A 19,785-nucleotide genomic window follows, 5' to 3' on the forward strand; every position below is an offset into this window, starting at 1 on the left:
TGTATAGTACTTAGTAGTAGATTCGATTTGACTTCAAGATTCTCTTGCAGTACTACATAGTAGAAAGTGCAGGCACGTTTGACGATCATGTCGAGCAGCTACAAAACAGACAACGAGCCAGTGCTCTCGCCAGAAGGATGTTTCGAGGCCTCTCCAAGAGTGCCACTGGTCGCCACTCATCGCCTAACTACGGGCGGAAGTGCCAATCCACAACTCGACGAGGCCATTTCCCGCCGCCATTTGGTCCTTGCGAGAATTGAACAACTCTGCGAAGCGCCAACCACTTGACCGAGATTGCCTCGACGATACAAAGATCTCCAGAATAGCAACGCTACTTCACTGGCACATGATTCTCCTGAACAGTACTGCGCTTACTGCGTCTTTCCGACGAAAATGGAGTAGGCACCGGAAAAGCGGGCTCGGAGTCGAACAGGCTGTAACCAACTGGCCAGGACGACCGTGACTGATCACCAGGCTTCTAGCGAGTTGATCTACGAATAGCGAAGTGATTCCTCGACCTGCCCGCTAACGCGTTGGTCAGGGATATCTATGTCACTAGCTGACCATAGCGAGGACGAGCACACCGGATCGGAGTGTCGCGGATTCCTCGCAGCTGGTTTCATAGAGTCTGGAGTGCAAGCGCGGAACATTCAGGACATCGGTTCAGAGTAGTGGTGGTAGCGGGGATAAAATACTCGTTTCGCCAGCTACTTGCCCAGCAGTCTTGGATACAAGTAGAGTGGATGATATTTCCCACTGGATTTATGGATTGCTGAAAAACACGTTGCGAGTATCCTCCTGAACAACGTTCGACTGCCATCCACCCGGCCACAGAGCACTGTCGCGTGGTCAGCGCTTCCCGAAAGAAAACCTCGGGTTGTCAACGTAGACTCTACGTTGAGTTCCGAAAAATGCTTTCGCGCCTCGGCGAGCAAGATGTCCCGGTAGTACGGCATGAGGATATGGCAGATCTCCCCCGCAAAGCCCCTCAGCAGTTCCCCGCACATCGCTGTGAACACCGCTGTGATGCCGGTACACGCAACCACCTAGACGAAAGCGATGAACCCTGTCCTGCTCCTTGCCCGCCTTGTGCCAACGCTAGTAATGCCCGTCCTGTTGTTGGTGCTGCTGATTTCGGTGTTGATGGAGATGGCGAAGCAAATGGCAAGCAACCTGCCCAGTCGCAACAAGCTGCGCTTTCGTCCAACCCCAGCACCGTCCAACTAGGCAAATTCCAAAGCAAAGACTCAGAGAGTTTGTGCGACGACCATCACCCACTACATGTTTGCGGTACAGACGACGACGTCCCAGTTCCAGCCCCAACTGCAACTGCCAGTGCTTGCTCTGATGCATCGTGCTTTGCAGGCGATGAATCAGAGCACAACCACTGGCATCCAGCAACAGACCACATCGTGTCATCAACCCTTACTACACGTACATCTACAGCGTGTAGACCTACAAGTACAAAGGCTACAGTCGTCAGCTGCACTGTGACAAATGATGCTGGGAGCTCAGTAGTAAAACTTTTACGAAAAGCGGGTAGTTCTGAATGTGAGAGCGAGAGTGGGATTTCGAGCGTCGCATCAGCGACGCCGACTTTTAGTGGCAGAGCACATTCTGCAGAGCCGCTGCTGAGGCCACTGGAAGCAGAGAACGGAGGGAGCGGCGCAGCATTGTCATTTCCTCACGCTACTGATCCTACTCCTGGTAATAATCACGCATCATCCGTGCAGACACGACCATCGACAATTATTTGTTGCTCGAGTTCTGGTGAAGGTCCTTGCTGCACGAGTCAGCCGTGGTGCTGCGGCGCTGGCTCTGATGTTCCCGACTCTTTCACTAGTTCAACGATCAGCTCCACTGCAGCAGTTGGGGCTGACGGTGGCGCTACGGCCGCGCAAACTGACGGCATCATGGGCCGCGATGGCGGTGCTGCTGGCAGAGCCTCGGCCAATGTAAAAAGACGGCGATGTGGCGAGTGCGGGCCGTGCAAGGTAACCGTGGATTGTGGCGAGTGCAGGCAGTGCATCCACAAGGCCAAGCTGAAGCAGGTCTGCGTCCATCGCAAGTGCGAAGCTCTCAAGCATCGACTGCTGCCGGGACATGACTCCTTCGCGTCGGCGCTGGACGAGAAGGTTAGCTAGTTGTGCAAGTAATGTCGTAGTCTTTCTCCATCATACCTAATGACTATGCATGCTCTCCAGATCAAAATCGTACGATCGTAATCGCGAAAAATTCGAGGTGAATTGCTGGCCATCTCAGGTGTGGTATGCGCTCTCCTCAGACTCCTGTCAGATAGTTTAGTGATGTGTATACTCCACAATATGCGTGTTCGCTAGGTTCCGCGTGGTGCATTGTATTTGGCCAGGAGGCCGTGATTGATTGCTCTCAGCTCAGAGCAGGAACGTATTTTTTTTTGCAGAAATGGACTTGCACTGTTGCAGGCCGTGCGGGTGGTGATGGTGATCACAACTATGTTCAAGACGGGTACAGAGTTGGGTTTGATGGGATCGATATGGCAACGGAGCGTAATGAATAGCACAAACTAAACTCTAAAAGACTTAGGTAACTAAGGTTGTGATCATGGTGATCGTGATCGCTCGGTGCTAGCTGTAGACGTTGACGCTGTGAGATCACAAAAATAATAATGATTATTACGAACGGTTCGTGCATTTGCGGAATGGGTCACGTCAGGGAACGTTTAGACAGGGTAACACTGCACTGGTCAACCGCTAGAACGAAAATGATGACAGGAGTGTTACTGTTCTTGTTTGGGGACCAGCAAAACCCTTTGCCTGTGGCAAAGACTGAACTTCAGTCAGAGGCGTCCTGGTACTGGTACTTGGTACATGTGTACTGGTATTATGTGTACATGTCGTTTGTCAATCTACAAAGCACAGTTGCTACACAGGGGAACAGGGCATTGCAGTGGAGTGTGACAAAGCTCTCCAGTGGTGTGGTGCACAGTCGTCACGCATGGTGTGCTGGGTGCTGTGTGCTGGGTGTCAAACTGAATAATTCATGGTGATCACTACAAACTGCAAGACTACAGCACTATCCACAGCACTATCCACAGCACTATCCAGTGCAGAGAAGAAGTAAAGGGTGTGCCGAAGACCGTAGTGCCGAAGACCGGAGTGCCGAAGAACAGAGTGCCGAAGAACAGAGTGCCGAAGAACAGAGTGCCGAAGACCGTAGTGCCGAAGACCGTAGTGCCAAACACCGTAGTGCCGAAGACCGTAGTGCCGAACACCGTAGTGCCGAACACCGTAGTGCCGAAGACCGTAGTGCCGAAGACCGTAGTGCCGAAGAACGTACAGGCTAGATTTTCACCAAGCACAGCATAGCATAGCACAGCATAGCGATATAATGCAGTGTGACTACTGCGCATAGACTGCTATATATGACTGGTCCAGGCTACGGGGCTGAACCCACCCCAGTTCTTCGGCACCCCGAAGTCACTGCAGTACATTGTTCTCAATTATGACATTGGTTTCAATTATGACATTGTTCTCGATAATGGTTTCAATGAACAATGCCAGAAACTAACACTGACTTGGTTGCAATCAGGAGCCAGCATTCCGAAACATAGAAATTTGAAGGATGAACATGTAATTCAGTATCGTCCACCTGTGCTTGCACGACGAGTACACTGTACGCACTACGCATCACAAGATTGTTCCGTGATGAATTGCGGAATTGGCCTCGGGTGCAGAGCTGTGATGTTTACTGGCCGTGTAGCGTGATGTGGGTACACGGCTGTATGATGTTGACAGGCGTTGTTCCCCGAGGCCGATGCAGTGTCTCATGAGCCCAAGTGCAGCTGCAGGTGCCCATGCAACGGACATGCGTACAGCATTCATTCGCCTCAACTGTACAATGCCTGTGCCAGTGGAGATAGCAGTGCCGCAGTGCGGCCGGCAGCTCTCTAGCATGGAAACTCGTGGTGCTAGTAACTCGTGTGAAAGATAAATGCATTGTGCAGTACTGTGACGTGTTTGTACAGCTTCATATGTACCAACTTTGCATTGGAGAAACTTTATTACAAACATGACCAAAGAAATCCAAACCGCGAGTCAAAAGTAGTGCCGCATGTCCATTTCAATTACATCTTGCACGTTCCAAAAACTGATCCAGGGGCCGCACTTAGCATGTGGGTAAGATTTCTTCGGCCACGATTACAGTATTCGGGCGTACTGACTGTATTGGTTCTCAGTCTGGAAGGGGGGGGGGGGGGGCTCTCCACTTCAGCATTCAGTACATGACATTGTAGCATTCAGTACATGGCATTGTAGTGCAATGGTAAGCATGTTCACACCATCTAAAATGGCCTGTGCCTTCCTTGTCTCAATCTACTGCCACTGCAATGCCATAGTCACATGCCTGGTAACAATGGCACCTCATATGTACATGATGTGTGGAGTACTCTATCCTAGCGTCATGTGACTCGTATCCTAGCGCCATATAGCAGCACATCTATCACTGTGTGTTGTTATTCTAGCACTGTGTGATATCCTAGCATTGTGTGAGCCCAATGAGTTGGTGTAAGTCATGTCCGGCGTGATGCCACACAGATAAGTACTATATAAATGTGAATGTGAAGTGGCATCGAGTTTTTCGTCTAATGTCCATTTTTTGCCTTTCCTTCTCTGTGCCTTGTTGACTACATATTAGCCGCAAGGTGTTGTCGACTCGTCCAAGTCTTCTCCTGTTCCTTCACCTGCTCCGGTATCAATGCATCCTGTCCCTAAGAAGAAGCCAGGCTCAGCACCCAAGCCTAGTCCTGGAGTGGTGGCAGCAGCAAAGTCAGTTTCCTCTGCCCCGTCCGCTGATGCACTAAAGGCTAAACCTGCACCTAAAGGTAGCCGTTCACCGGCGAGGAAAGCGAGTCCTGCGGCAAAGCCAGGAGCTGCACTGACAAAGTCGAGTCTTGCAACCAAACCGGGCACTGCAGCAGCAACAGCAGCAGCAACAGCAACAACCACCAGCAAGTCCTCACCCAAGCCTAGTCCTGCTGCAAAGCTTAGTCCTGCTGCAAAGCTTAGCCCTGCTGAAAAGACCAGTCTGAGTGAAAAGCCAACTGGCGCAACCAAGTCGGATTCTGATCCCTCAGCCAAGCCCAGTCCAACTTCCAAGCCAAGGAAAAGCCTGAAAATTAAGAGAAATGCGAGTCCATCGACAGCACTCAGTACCGGTGGTAGTGCCTCACCACCATCTCTTGAGACAACAAAGCCACTGAAAAAGAGAAGGCTCGTCAAGAAGCCAACAAATATTCGACCAGCATCCAGCGGGCAGCCAGTAAGGGTGTCAAGCGAAGGTGGCGTTTCTTCCAGTCCAAATCCTTCAGCTATTTCCGTTGCCAATGCAGTGCCGCCTACTTCAGGTGTCGACTCCGGTAGTCCTGAAATACCTTCATCTGCTCCAGTGGCAGCACTACCCATGGTGGCGGAACCAGCACTGCCAACTGGTGCCACACCTCCTGTGGGTGAGGCTATATCCAGTTTTGGGCCCAAGCCCATGCCAAAGCCACGAGCTCGCAAGAAGAAAGAGACGGGGCAAGCAACGACACCTGGTATTGTCAAGCGCAAGTCGTCCACCGTGACAACTCTGAAGCGGCGTTCACCTGGCTTCCAGTTGGATGACGAGCCATCTCTAAAGAAGCGCTTCTCTGCGATCGACGCCGATACCCTTCTGCTGACGTCTCGCCACTACCTTGACCATCAAGCGGCCACAGCTGCAGTTGCTGCAGTAGCAGCGGCGGCCTCAGCTGAGCAATTGGATGATTCTGGCTCGGGATCAGCTGTAGATGAATTGCTCAGTTATAATCTACTGGAGACGTCGCGTGCTGAGCAGGCGGAACTGGACACAGTGAAGCTACCATCGCCATTTGAAGGTGGACTGTTTGTAGGAGCGCAACGGTTCTATCAGCCAGCCCTTCCTGAACTGATTGCCCCCGCCACCACGCCTGCCAAAGCGGACAAAGCAGAAGACAGGCCAAGCAAACCCAAGCAACGGCGACCAAAGAAGCCCAAGCCGACAAAGCTGACTACAGCACCACCGGTGCCCGGAGACAAGGAGAAGGCCCTTGGCAGTGGCACACCGGAAGAGACAACACCAGCGGGGGTCAGTGAACCAGTGCCAGTGCCTCTGCCGCCGATTACGTCATTACTAAACTGCAGTGCTACTCGGACATTAGAGTCAGACGCTACGCCAGGAATCTCTTCCCCAGCAGTTGCCGAATGTCCGCTGTATACTGACCAGACACACTCGGTCACACAGATGGTCAATACTTGCAGTTCACTTGATATTACTGCTAATCAGCCCAGCTCTACAAGTAGGATTAGCAATACTGCTACTATTGGTTGTGTGGCAGATACCCAAATCGAATCTGTCTCAGGGGTGGCTGCTGATGCTGGAGCTGATGCTGGAGCTGATGCTGACCAGACGGGTGCTGTTCGGGGACCTGTTGAGACGGACCCAGCACAAGGCAGCGCGAGTGCAACTTCACAACAGCAACAATCGGCCGTGAATTTCAGCAATGCCGTGGTGTCGACTGCTGGTGCTGTGCATGGACCAGTGCTTGCAGGAACACCAATGCACCCTGACGGTGGCCACTCGAGTTCCGGACTCTTCCCAGCGCATATGTCCTTATCAGCGCCGACAGCGCCCGGAGGAGGGCCGGGGGGCGAAGTGCAGGAAGTGGCGAATGCGGCCCACTACAACCCAGCAATGTACCAGCTCCATGGGCCTCCGCCTGCTTACCCGGGACGGGCCAATCTGCTTCCTGGTGTGTACCCTGGAGCTGCCGCCGCCGCCGCCGGGACATACCCAACACCCGCCGCAGCCGGTATGCCAGTCAGATCTCTGAGCCATCACCCGTTCTTGGATAGCTTTAGCATGGATGCACGGCACACACTGGGGGGTGTTGGCGCTGGTGTTGGTGTTGCTGGAGCTACTTCAGCACATGGCCAGGCTACCATGGATTCAGCACACCCAAATGCTGCTGCTGTTGCTGCTGCTACTGCTACTGCTGCCGGGGCCGATGTTCCACCCATTCCACCTCTGGTGCAGTTCCCAGACCTTGTGGACACCCCGCAGGAGCTGGGAACGCAGGACAGCTTCCAGGCATTCATGACGAAAGCAAACCAGATAGCCACGGAGTACGTCAGCAAGGTCAAGTTGCCAAGATGCCACCGAGTGAGGGTCACACGGCCGGACGGAACCAAGTTCAATGCCATCGACAGGACAACAAAGAACGAGCTGCGTAGACGCGTGAGTACTAGTTATTGCAGTGGGGGTATTTCATGGTTGAGGGGGCACGTGCTGCTGACTTTGGTGCTGCTGACTTTGGCAGGCGCATGATCGGATCCAGTTTGATTGCCTGGTATGGTGTCATGGCATGCGGCTGACAATGTTTTGATTGTTTACTTTCCCCTGTGCCTTGCTGATGAAATGCTGGTGCGCAGTGGATCATGGGTGTGTGTGTGGGGGGGGGGGGGGGTCATGGCCTGGGGGATGGATTGCAGCTTGTGCTGATCACGTAACTGAATTCAAGTGTAGATCTCTACACCTGTCTCTTTATTTAATATTGACCTTGTTTAGTCGTGTCATGTACTGCACCTGTAATTTCCAATGTGCTACTTGAGTCCAATTGAGCTTCAGTTCATCAGGTAGCAAGCAGCTTCATGGAATGTTCATGCATTGGCCTAGGCTGTGGGTCTCACACTGATTAGCCTGTTACTATGCTACTGTGGGTCTCACACTGATTAGCCTGTTAACGTTATTATGCTAGTGCATGCCATTGTGCTGGACTCAACCACTGGCAGTGGACAACCAGCAAAGCTTAAGAAAGCCTAGGTATAGCTACCTTGAGCATGCATGTCGCCTTAGTCAACCCGTTGGTCTATTCAAGCCAGTGCTATTCGTTTCCCCTCTGTCCTACCCACCATCGGAATTCGCTGCTCTTTCAGCGTTCACAATTCCATAGTGCCGGTGACGCTACAAGGATTCGGAGCATGTCGGCCTTGGCTTATTCTGTACTTTAGCACGTAGTCTGAAGCCTCCTCCGCTGTTGAGAGTATACGAGGGCATGGAAGGAGTAAACTTGCAAGGCATTGTGCACGGCTTGCCAGCTTGCCATCGGGGGAGTATTCCACCCTGCACGCCATCCAAATACATGTACCCGCTTTGGCTTTGGGTCCGGTGAGCGGAAAATGCTGACAGGTGGTGTGAGAAGTGCAAACGAGTGTAGGCGGGTATCGACTTCAGGTTCTGCGAGGACGAAGTAGACGGGTATACTCTCCGGTATGCTCTCCCTCCCTCGTCACATTATGAAATTGGGCTAAGATGGATTCAGGCGGCCTTAGAGTAACGAAGAATGCTAGGAATGTGCCGACTCATCGCTTCTAAAAATAGACACCTGTGCCTTTGTTGTATAGTGTGAGATGATGTCAAGTACATACTTGAGAAAACCTCTTCAAGAGCAAAACCATCTCCCGAGCCACTGTGTGCCCCTGTGCTAGATATAATGGGAGGTCTTGTTTTGACAATCCTTAGAAGATAGAAGCCGCTGCTGTTTCCACATGGTGTTCCCCTTATGGTGCGTTTTCGCGTTGCGGTCAGAGAGTGATGTGCCTTCCCCCTCCTGTGTCATGTGCACACACGTGCGTACGTAGTCAGGAAGGTGTTGGATGTTGACACTTGTCTTGGCACCGCTGCTGCTTGCTGCCATTGCAGCTGTCATGTTGCCAGTGTGTGACCCAGTGGTCACACACCTCTCGCACGCCGGCACACTACGCACCGCTATTTGGCTCCGTTTTGTGCGTCGTTCTTTGTCGCTTATTGATAGCCCGTATGATACGGTTGTTGCCAGAGCAGACAAATGTGCTTCGTAGGCAGTGTACCAGCAGTCCTGCTGCTCGTGCAGGCATGTCATTGTTGCAATTGACATGTCTTGATATAATGTGTGTGTGTGTGTGTGTGTGTGTTTGTGGGTCTGTCTGTCTGTCTGTGCGTTTGTGTTGGCGCATCACAGGTGACTCGTACGTGCAAGCGGTTCAAGCGCGAGTCCAAGAAGAAGGAGATCGTTCCACCAGCGTGCAAGTGCACAGGTCAGAACTGCTGCACACCATTAGGATGAGTACAAGCACAACATCCACTTCTGCTGCCAAACACTTGATTTCAGAATTCTCTTTGGCCAATACAATTACCCAATCAAACTATATACAAGTCCACTGAAGCTTCAGGTTACTGTGCCCTGGACACAGCATGCATAGGTGAACACACTGTACGATAGTGGAAGTACAATTTTTAAGGACCTGTTATAAAGCTAGATTATCAGTGATTTGACCTGGGCTATACACGAACAGTACCTTAACTGTAAAGTAGAGATGTTAAAAGGATTTGCAGGTTATGCTGAAGTCTGACTGTATATGATGAGATTGCAACACGGAGCTAAGGATACTCGTAGAGGGAGAGGGCAGAGGGAGAGAGCAGGGAAAGAGAGAGAGAGAGAGAGAGAGAGAGAGAGAGAGAGAGAGAGAGAGAGAGAGAGAGAGAGAGAGAGAGGGAGAGAGAGGGAGAGAGAGAGAGGAGAGAGAGAGAGAGAGAGAGAGAGAGAGAGAGAGGAGAGAGAGAGAGAGAGAGAGAGAGAGAGAGAGAGAGAGAGAGAGAGAGAGAGAGGGAGAGAGGGAGAGAGAGAGAGAGGGAGAGAGGGAGAGGGGGAGGGGGAGGGGAGGGAGAGAGAGAGAGAGAGAGGGAGAGAGGGAGAGAGGGAGAGAGAGAGAGAGAGAGAGAGAGAGAGAGAGAGAGAGAGAGAGAGAGAGGGGGAGGGATGGAGAGAGAGAGAGAGAGAGAGTACTTGACAGCCATATGGACGGCTACAGCACTCACTCAATCATGATTAGGGTTGCTACTCCGGGTTCATATGGCACTTTTCTCCCATGGTACTTCTGGCATTGCAACAGTGAATATGGTAGCTAAACCAAACGCTAGGTATTCTTCCTGTGTGCCTGAATGAACAGATGGAGAAGAACCAGATGGCCACTTTTATACCCATCTTGGTGCGGCCGGATCACCGGAAGCGTTGCGACTCTTCTTGCTGGAGCAGTGAGTAATTGTGTGATCATATACGTACTCTGTGTCATTGAGATGTGATGTCATAGAGTTGTTCCACCTGCCTACAATCGAAAATACTCCTGCAGGCTGCAGACCCGGGTATTGGCTGTCTGTGACAATGGCACGTGCTCAGCTGCATTCAGCTGCATTCAGCTGCATTCAGCTGCATTCAGTGGACTGCCACACGACTATGTTTATACTACATACTAAGAAGAAGAAGACGTTCTTCTTCCTGTGCCCAATGTCTCCTTATCCCTAGATACATAACTTTATGTGTTCATGAACTGAGGATGTGCAAAGTAGAAATATCGCGACGATTATCACCATGTGATCTGGAAAGTATACAGCTCAGATGTTGAAACCTTATTGCTTCATGCGTGTCCTCTGGTTCTGAATTGAAGGTTCAAGGTTCGACCAGAATGCCTTCGGATGGTGGAGGTGAGCACAACTGGCAGTGGTATGACAGCTCCTAGTCACATGACTATGTTTTCAAAGCACATGCTCTGCTGACTCTCATGCAGGGATTGTAGTCATGTGAATTATCTTACACAGACTGTGAAGTCTCTAGTATGGACAGCTGTCGCGAATCTGCTGACATACTGACATACCGATATTGTTTGTGGGATATGCTGCAATGAACTTCTAGATGTTACTCAGTCTTTCTACTGCTAGAGTATGCGCACGCGCGCGCACACACACACACACACATACACACACACACACGCACGCACACACACACACACACACACACACACACATTCACAAACACCGGCACACACACACACCACACACACATTATATGGTGACTGTCTAATGTTGCCTATAAGTATAGGAAGTGTCAGGCTCCAGTTGTACATTGTATACAGGCTGTATTGTTGCAGAGAGTGTCCTCGCATGATCAGTGAGTGTATTTCAAGTGTTCATACTGTAATCAATATAATAATTAGAGTATAGGCATGGTTCTATCCTAACCGCTGTGTTTGTGTGTTTGTGTGGGACCTTTGTGTATCCTACAGGTCGGTTATACTGGCCGTGAAGTGAAATCTAGCGAAGGTTGTCCAACGGCAAAGTTTGTAAGTACTATACATATACTATCAAGTATTGGCTGAGCAGAAAAGACTGCCTCGTGTTTTGTGTGTTTTGTATCATGCGGCATGACTGAATCACTCCTGGGATGAGATTGCTTGTGACGAGAACTACCTAAGTAGCTGCAGACACGGCAGAGTCACTCAATGTTGCAAGCAGCAGCGACTTTGCTTGCAATCACGTTGTCAATGTGCTACTAAAGGGGTCCCCCAAGCAGGTTTAAATTGAAGAGGGTCAGCTGGCTTAGTTTGTAACCTTGTTATGGAAATCTGCATGCCTCCACGAACGGAGTACAGCATGGTAACAGGTATGGAGGCCTATTGCCATTTGTACTCAACTGTTACTGCTGCCTGTAGCAATGCAGTGGCAGCACAGTATTCTAGTCGGTAGAGCACCTACATGGACACCATACATCCGGGTGTGTAGACAACACCGTGTGCACTCACTACAGTGTATTTTAGTGGCGTTTTCAAGTTTGAGACGGGGCGACTGGAACTTGAAGAAGGGCACATTGCCACGCTACTGATGTCGCCTGGACTACACTGACCCTGCTGGCAGTGGCGGCTATTTCCTGGATGTGTTTCTGTCCCTATATGGTGGATGGCTGTGCATGACATGCCTGCTGCATCGTGCACTCTGGCAGCACTCGTTGCTCTGGCCTGTTTTCACTATTTCCTGCCTTCCTCTCCTGTTAAAATTCTGTGACTAGATTGTACGTCGTCACTCCATCCAGGAGAAGTTCCTGGTATTGTTCCGCAGCCATCAGCAACATCGTTGTGAACAACGCTACACTGTGGTCTCCATAGTTGCTTGGGACTTTATCGGTCAGAATCAATCCAAGAGTATCTATGGATTCCTCACTTCCAAATTGCCACAATATGGCCGGCCAACGAAGCGGAAGTGTGACTCCAATCGAAGGTGAGTCTGAACAGTTTTTAGCGAGCATCCAAACGAGTTTTTAATCTCTGCCTGGATTCCAGCTGTGGCCTTGGCGTGTGCATGTGTGTGTGTGTGTTTGTGTGTGTGTGTGTGTGTGTGTGTGTGTGTGTGTGTGTGTGTGTGTGTCTGAGTATGTGTGTGTGTGTGTGTGTGTGTGTGTGTGTCTGAGTATGTGTGTGTGTGTGTGTGTGTGTGTGTGTGTGTGTGTGTGTGTGTGTGTGTGTGTGTGTGTGTGTGTCGCCATGCTGAAGCAAGGTCATCTGCAATCCAATCATGGACAGTGCATACTCCAGTGCTAGCATCTAATCTTTGTATTCCTGTAAACATACATTCCATCGTAGATGAGACCATGCAGGGTTCAAGTCCATAAGTAGAGGAAAAAGCACCCTCCTAAGAAGGTCCGACAATATGAGAAGCTTCCTTTTAATTAAGCATGTAAACTGGCTAATCACCCTCCCCCCCCCCCCCCTACCTTACTCTTTCTGAACCCCAGTGATTGTGTGTATTCTATGCGTTGCTCCCATTTTCTGCTTGAGCAGGCATACCTGTTCATGCCAGGGCTCTGATCCAGAGACCGGCGGTGCGTCGTTTTCGTTTGGCTGCTCGTGGCTTCTCTATCTGATGTCGTGCAAGTTTGGATTGAGCAGCAGCAACAGTGTGCGCAAGTTCCGTCTCAGCAACCATCCGGAAAGCAAGAGCCAGATATCTGTGGTACGAGCACTGTCTATCCAGCCCCCGTGTTCAGTTCAAGTGGGAGCCTCGGTATAGCAGCCAATCTATCACAACGTTGCTGCTTGTATGGGCTCTGTACAGATGTATGTCGTCGGTGCTGAATCGAATGGTTTTATCCTAGGAGGTTGTGCTGCTCTCTTTCTCATACGAACAGTGAAACCTGTCTAAGCTGACAAATGCTCATGGGATCTTCCAAATGTGGCCTCCCTGAACAGGTGGTCGCCTTAGCCAGGGTCATTAGACTGGAAACAACCTTGCTTGCTCCCGTTTGGAGTGGTTCTGTAGGACAGGTGGTCGCCTTATCAGAGTGGTCGCCTTGACAGATTTTGCTGTAACTTCCTCAATATAAATATTTTTCCAGAATCGGGAGTACTTTCGAAGTAGATGACAAGTGTGTTGCTCTATCAGACATATCAGACAGCTGCACATCCATTTTGAATGATGCATGATTGATTTTGAAGCCATTCTATTGCATTTACGTGTAGATGTACAAGTACAAGGATGCTGTTAGCTTTGCCAAAGAACAAGTGAACAGGCAATGCGAGCATGGCTTTGAACTGCATGTCAACACACGGTGCTGCTGGTGCTGGTGCTGCTGCTGCTTCTGCTGTTGTGACTGCACTGATTTGTACAGGATGAACAGGAAGTAGAGAAAGTTATGAACGGTCTTGCTGATGGCATAGCGCGCATGTATGAATCCCACGTTCCGGCAGCTTACAAGAATCAGGTATGTCACTTTACAACGAGATATTTGCCATAGCTCCTCCTCTGTATCAGACAGTGGCACTTTGCCCGCAGCATGATGCTCCCCCCCCCCCCCCCCCCCTATCTCTCTCTCTCTCTCTCTCTGCTTTCTTTCCCAGTTGAATCCCATTTCTCACATTTGCTCCTGGTTCCAGTGTTCCCGTTTGTTTGTTTCCCATTTTGTACTTGGAAATTCAAGTGAAGGAATACACTGTATGCAATCCCGGTTATGACTCTGTGGAGGTAGTTCTACATGTACTTCGAGTACAGTGATCAAGTTTCAACCCCCTGTTGCACAGCAGTTTGTAGAACCAGATGATGAGCTCTACGCAACTCCTGGGTTCAGGATAGCGAGCGATATCCACATTCTTCACCCCGCAGTCGCACAGTAGCAGCACTACACATGTATCGACGATTGACTGCTGGCTACTGTTTCTGTCAACTCCAATGGTGTAGTACCAAAGATGCTATCATACCCCACCACAATCAGTACATTCTAGTATCACCCCTTCCCCCCCCCCCCCCCATATTGTCTTCACTGGCTAGAACTTCTTGGGATATCACAGGCTGTGTGGACGCGATTGCATTCTCCTTGCAAGTCTCGCATGCACTGTCTTGTTTTTGAACTTTCAGCAAATCGCCGATCAACTCTGCCTGTACACTCTGCTAAGAAACATGTTGTTTTTACCTCTCGTCTTGATTCACCATTCCACAAACGTAACGTCGTTACTTTATTATTAGAAGACTGTATTATTACTCTTTCATTCTCCTGCCAAACAGCTAACTCATACTAAAACAAGAATGACCCAAAAACTAATGACCTGCACCACCGAAGCAGGAACCTAAAAACTCCTTACACACCAAGGAAAACAAGCCCCTCTACGCCTACGGATCACGGACTACAATCCCGATCCTAGCGTAGCGGCAAAAGATACATACTAGTACAAGTAGATGACAAAAGCGGTGCAGGTGTTAGGTGACAGCTGCATACGAATGCATGAAAGGGGTCAGACAGTTCATGTATCATGTGTACCGGCAGTTGTAACTGGAGCCGACTGAAAGTCAATACATCAATAGCAGTGTTAGTCATACATGAAGCCCAGACTACAGAAAGTGTAGCAGTGGATGCAAAGTAAGTTGCATACGACGGGTGTTGCTTGTCGCCAACGTCGCCTACGGGGGCAACACATGTGTTTATCTGTTGTTTGTGTTGCTGTCGTCTGTGTCGTCGTATGTGTTGTCTGCCGTGTTGGTGTTGTTTGTGCCATTGTCTGTGTTGTTGTGTTATTGTTGTCTGCCGTGTTGGTGTTGTTGTCCGCTACTAGCTGCAAGGACTGGAGAACGGCACGGAATGCCGTATTGGCGACTCGGCCGAGCGACCCTTTTCCGGTGTGACGTGCTGCATGGATTTCTGTGCACATAGTCACCATGATCAGCTGAATAAAGACGGCGGAGCCACCGTTGTACGTCACTATCTATAGCAGAACATCACCATGCAGCTTGGCAAATGTGTCACGATGTGTATGCAATACCAGCGCAAAGTTGTGACTTCGAACAGTACAGTAAAACCTGGTTTAAGCGACCACCCCACGGTGCCAGCAAAAGCGGCCGTTAAAGCCAGGTGGTTTTTAGAACCAAGTCCCACAGTGTCTGTGTAGAACTGTCCGTGCATGGAAAAACGGTCGTTAAGAGCAGGTGGTCGTTAAGAGCAGGTGGTCGTTAAGAGCAGGTGGTTGTTAAGAGCAGGTGGCCGTTAAGAGCAGGTGGTCGTTAAGAGCAGGTGGTTGCTAAGAGCAGGTGGTCGCTAAGAGCAGGTGGTCGCTTACACCAGGTTTTACTGTAGTTGGTGCGCGTGTGAAAACGTGTTGTATTGTTGTCCATGGATTCTCCACCGGCCCTAGATCTAGCCTAAATCAAGAGAGTCTCCATACAGCATGATATTCTGATAGAAGTCTTGGTAGTCATTTTGTTGATGAGCATATTTGTTGTCTGTTTGTTTGGGAGAATTAAGGGCAGCAAAAAAAGGCGTTTGTATTCATCATAGGTGCTGGGAAGGAAGTCGTGTGCTGACTATGTATTAAAATTATTTTCTGTGTGTGTTTTTGTGTGTGTGCATGTGTATGTGTGTGTTGCTTCATGTATCACAGTTGCTAACATTGTTGAGACCCGAGACTGACACTCGGCCGGCGGCCAGGTCCGACGCCCAGCTGCACGTTCTGCCCCTGTACACACTGGACAGCTCGCAGGCGCTGCCCGGCGTGGAGACCTGCGAGTACGGCGTGCCCCTGCAAGCACCCGAGCCTCTCATCGGCGGCGTGGCCGTAGCCCTGGAGAGCGGCTCTATACTGATCGAGTGTGCCCTCAAGGAGCTGCATGCCACTACGCCTGTACAGAACCCAGACCGGCGCAACCCGTCGCGCATCAGCATGGTCTTCTACCAGCACAGGCACATGAACGACCCGAATCACGGCAAGGAGAACGCCCTGAGGGTGCGTACCATCGCCGAGATGGTGCGCAGACAAGTCGAAGGGCTGTACTTGGCCGAAGAGACGCAGCTCTCCGACGAAATGATCGAAGTTGAGGAGTTCCAGAGCCCCAGAATCAGCGAAGAGCCGTTGTTCGAGGAAGAGGAGGACTTCACAGAGGATGATGGCGAGGAGACAGAGGAAGACCTACCCGGTCCATCGTCAGCAGTAGCTGCAGCGGCACGGCCAACACTAGCCCCAGCCACCGCTACAGCAGCCACAGCAGCAGGTGACCATAACCAGGTTGCACCGTTTGGTGCTGCTTCTGTCCCTGCCTCTGTCCCTGCCTCCGCTCGTGCTGTTGGCATTGGTGCTAGCACTTCTGACGCACCGCCACCAGACAAGGCCTTGGGTGCAAACAAGAGTAGCAAGAATCGCATGGAATTCATCATTGAAGACCACCGGCCCATGAGCAGTCGACACGCGCAAACCAGCAGCGGCACAGGCAATGTCAGCGACGGTGATCGCAGACTGCCACCATCTCGTGTCCGCAGTCCACTCTCGACTGGTAGAGAGCATGCAGATCTAGCAGCGGCACCACCGACTTATGACAATGCTGCCGCCTCTGCCGCCGCAATGAGACGAATCAGCCGCACGTCCAGTGGGCAAAGCAGTCGGCAAGCTCAGCACAGAGACCAGGCTAGTACCATGGCAACAGCAATATCCTCTGACATGGCGGCACAGCTGTCGTTGCAAGCGGCGGCAGCAGCAGCGGTGGCAGCACCGGTAAGGAGCTTGGCGCGTGCAAACCCTTCAAGAGAGACGGAGCAGCGTCATTCCCTGGATACTGCAGAGCAGATAGCAGGTGCAGCTTCGCACACAACATCAGCAGCAGATCTGCCGCTAGGAATGGGCACGGCAGGAAACCTCCACCCGTTTGCACGAGGACCGACGTACCAGAAGTGGGTATCGCAGCAGCTGCAGCCTTTGCCGAGTTCATCAGCCGATCTGCAACAATCACACCATACGCCCACGGCTGCTAGTGATGGTGGCGGCGTTGGTGGTGCTACTGGTTATCCCATGCCATTGAACCGACTCAGTGCTGCACAAACACAATCTTTACTCGATCAACAACAACTACAACGACGTCAACAAACACATGACATAGGTTCAGTATTGCCACCATCAAGACAAATGCCGTTACCAGTGCATCCATCCTCCCTTCACCCGGTGTCTGCTTCAGCATCACTGTCTAATCTGCAGCAGCAGCAGCCTGCTACACCACAGCCTGCTACACCACAGCTTGCTGCATCTCAGCAGCAAACACATGCACAAGAGAGATCGCAACAACAGCCAGTAGCTCAACGACGCCAAAGCCAACAACCCGTCATTCAGCAACAACAAGCGCAGACAGTATCTCCGCACCTGCAACAGCAACAGATTCGACATCACATGCATCGTCACCAACAACAGGCGTCTTTCAGCTCACCGCTTGCAACCCCGTCGCAGCCAGCCATGGTTAGTTCAGCTGTCTCACACTTCTTCCCAGCTACAAGCGGTAGTACCACTCAAGGTCCAGCGGCATTGCTGAGCAGCGGGTCATCCCGGGATCAACTCTTTGCCGACTTGCCAGGAATGAACAACCCCAATGCGCATGGACACGTTGCCACAACGCGAGTAGCAGCCTCAATGCCAGCAGCCATGCATGTACACGCTCAGCCACAACACATCCAGCAGCATCAGCAACAGGCAAATTTCAGCCAAGTACCAGTGGCTGCTGGCATTGGTGCTGGTGGTGGTGGCGGTGGTGGTAATGCTGGTAGCCGACCTATGTTGCTAAGCCCCATCCACTTCACAGGTATGCAGCCCTCGTCACCGTTTGCTACGCATTCACCAGCACCGCAAACACCTACACATGCTGCTGCTGCTAGCCCTGCAGTGGAGCAACGACCGTATCATCCCAGTCAGCCGCATCACCCAGAGCAACAACAACAGCTGCAACAACACCTGGCCATGTCGGTGGGAATGGCCGTGCAGGCCGGTGGCATAGTGCAGCGCACAGTGTCTCGCTCCATGGACTTCACAACTCCAAGTGGCCAGTTGGGAGCGGCGGCCGCTGCTCCCTCACCATCACCCGCTGCCGTGTCTCTAGCAACTCCCAGTGCAGGAGCCATTGCTGCATTGCAAAGACACCCCCAGCCGCAGGCACAGCCCCAGCCCGTAGGAGGCAGCGCAGCAGCACATCATGGCATGCAGTTTCTGCCCGGCAGTGCACTGCAAGCTGGACATGCTCTGCAGCAGCAGCAGCAGCACCCCACCATGCAACATGCCACCATGGCGCATTCCTCACTCTCAGCACAGCTGATCAAGGCAGGTATGCTGCCTCCGCAGGCTGCGGCTGCTGCACAACCTCGCTATCAAGTTGCTCACGCGATGCAGTACAACACGGCTGCAACTGCCGGCGCGACTGCATTAGCACCAGGAGCTAGTCCACAGCTGCAGCATGTACTCATGCACCCGCATCCTGGTGTGCGCACGGCATACATGACGCCTTCACCGCAGTTCATCAGCCTGCAACCAACCGGTGCGGGTGGCCAGCCGACTGCGACATTGATGCCCGGCCACGGACTGCAGCAAGTGCAGTCTCTACAGGATGCTACGTCCGGCTTCTACCATCACCCAGCCACAGCCGGTCAAGCCACTGCTGCGGCAGCGGCAGCCATGGGTGGTACATTGCTGCACCCGGCCATGGCACCTACCCTGCCATTAGCACATACCCAGCCTGCTGCCAATCCTCAGGCGCCCGCTACCGGACAACCTGCTCCACAAACTGACATGACATTCAGCCATCATCTCATGAGATGAGGCAGCTACTCACGCACCGTCACAATCTCAGGCGTGCTTGATAGACAAACAGATTTCTTAGATAGGTGAACAGGCAATTTCTTTCTTTCAATATACGTAGACCATTGACAGATTTTAGAGATCACAAATTGTAATTTATGAACAAAGTATTGAAGATGCACATACATGTACACATAATTATATCAATATACACTGGTGCAAAAATATGTTGATTTTTTTCACTAAATTTATTTGCACCCCCCCCCCCCCCCCCCCCCGGCCTGCAAAGGAAAAAAGAGGGTTTTGTACCTATTGCCCAGCCCTGACCGCTAAGTATGCAACGTACTGTGTTTGTGCCGTTGCGTTACCGGTATGTCTCATTGCACATGACTGTACTGATAGGAAGTAGCTTACTTGACGCACTTCTGCATAAGTTGTACTAGTGCCTGAGCCGGGTGTTCTTTTCCTGTACATACGTGTACAGTGCCTCAAGTATGATGAGATTTTCTTGCTGCAGTTTTTTCTCCTTCTTCGTTTGTCTTTGTGACGCACCGAGCGAGGTTCTTGAGTGCATGCTCCCTGCCGTCACGATGACCCGATTACTAGTGCTTTATTTTTCCCCGTCAGCAGTGCTTGGAGCCACGTGAAAAACGAAACTGTCGTGTACAGGTATACTAGACTGTGTCAGTTGTGAGTATCACGGAGCATGCAGCATGCAGCTGGAGCTGTAGACTTCATTGTATGGTACTAGTACCTGCCAGGGAGTAGTAAAATACCGGTATTTTACTACTCCCTGATGTCTGCATTCCGGAATGAGATACCATAATACCATGGGCCGGGATGAGTCTGACTGTGTGTT

At 51.3% G+C, this 19,785-nt stretch overlaps 1 protein-coding gene across 1 annotated transcript; it reads left to right on the forward strand.

The window, feature by feature from the left end:
• The first annotated feature begins 174 nt into the window (after positions 1–174).
• LOC135813829 (uncharacterized) lies at positions 175–19,598 on the forward strand. The gene is made up of 11 exons (XM_065326846.1): positions 175–2,135; positions 4,675–7,272; positions 9,035–9,110; positions 10,023–10,107; positions 10,518–10,554; positions 11,133–11,189; positions 11,912–12,120; positions 12,681–12,852; positions 13,508–13,600; positions 14,943–15,080; positions 15,765–19,598. Exons 1-11 carry the CDS (start codon positions 912–914, stop codon positions 18,945–18,947), a joined length of 7,872 nt encoding a protein of 2,623 aa, XP_065182918.1. The 5' UTR covers positions 175–911; the 3' UTR covers positions 18,948–19,598.
• The last annotated feature ends 187 nt before the right edge of the window (positions 19,599–19,785 follow it).

This window comes from Sycon ciliatum, chromosome 4 (genome assembly GCF_964019385.1).
Source record: "Sycon ciliatum chromosome 4, ocSycCili1.1, whole genome shotgun sequence".
Taxonomy (NCBI): domain Eukaryota; kingdom Metazoa; phylum Porifera; class Calcarea; order Leucosolenida; family Sycettidae; genus Sycon; species Sycon ciliatum.

What these genes read in the sequence shown, in the direction of transcription:
- LOC135813829 (XM_065326846.1), top strand. Translation starts at nt 912, where the DNA reads ATGCTTTCGCGCCTCGGCGAGCAAGATGTCCCGGTAGTACGGCATGAG. An exon ending in AGAACGAGCTGCGTAGACGC is followed by an intron (nt 7,273 to 9,034) that starts GTGAGTACTAGT and finishes GGCGCATCACAG; the next exon opens with GTGACTCGTACGTGCAAGCG. An exon ending in CGGCAGCTTACAAGAATCAG is followed by an intron (nt 13,601 to 14,942) that starts GTATGTCACTTT and finishes GTCCGCTACTAG; the next exon opens with CTGCAAGGACTGGAGAACGG.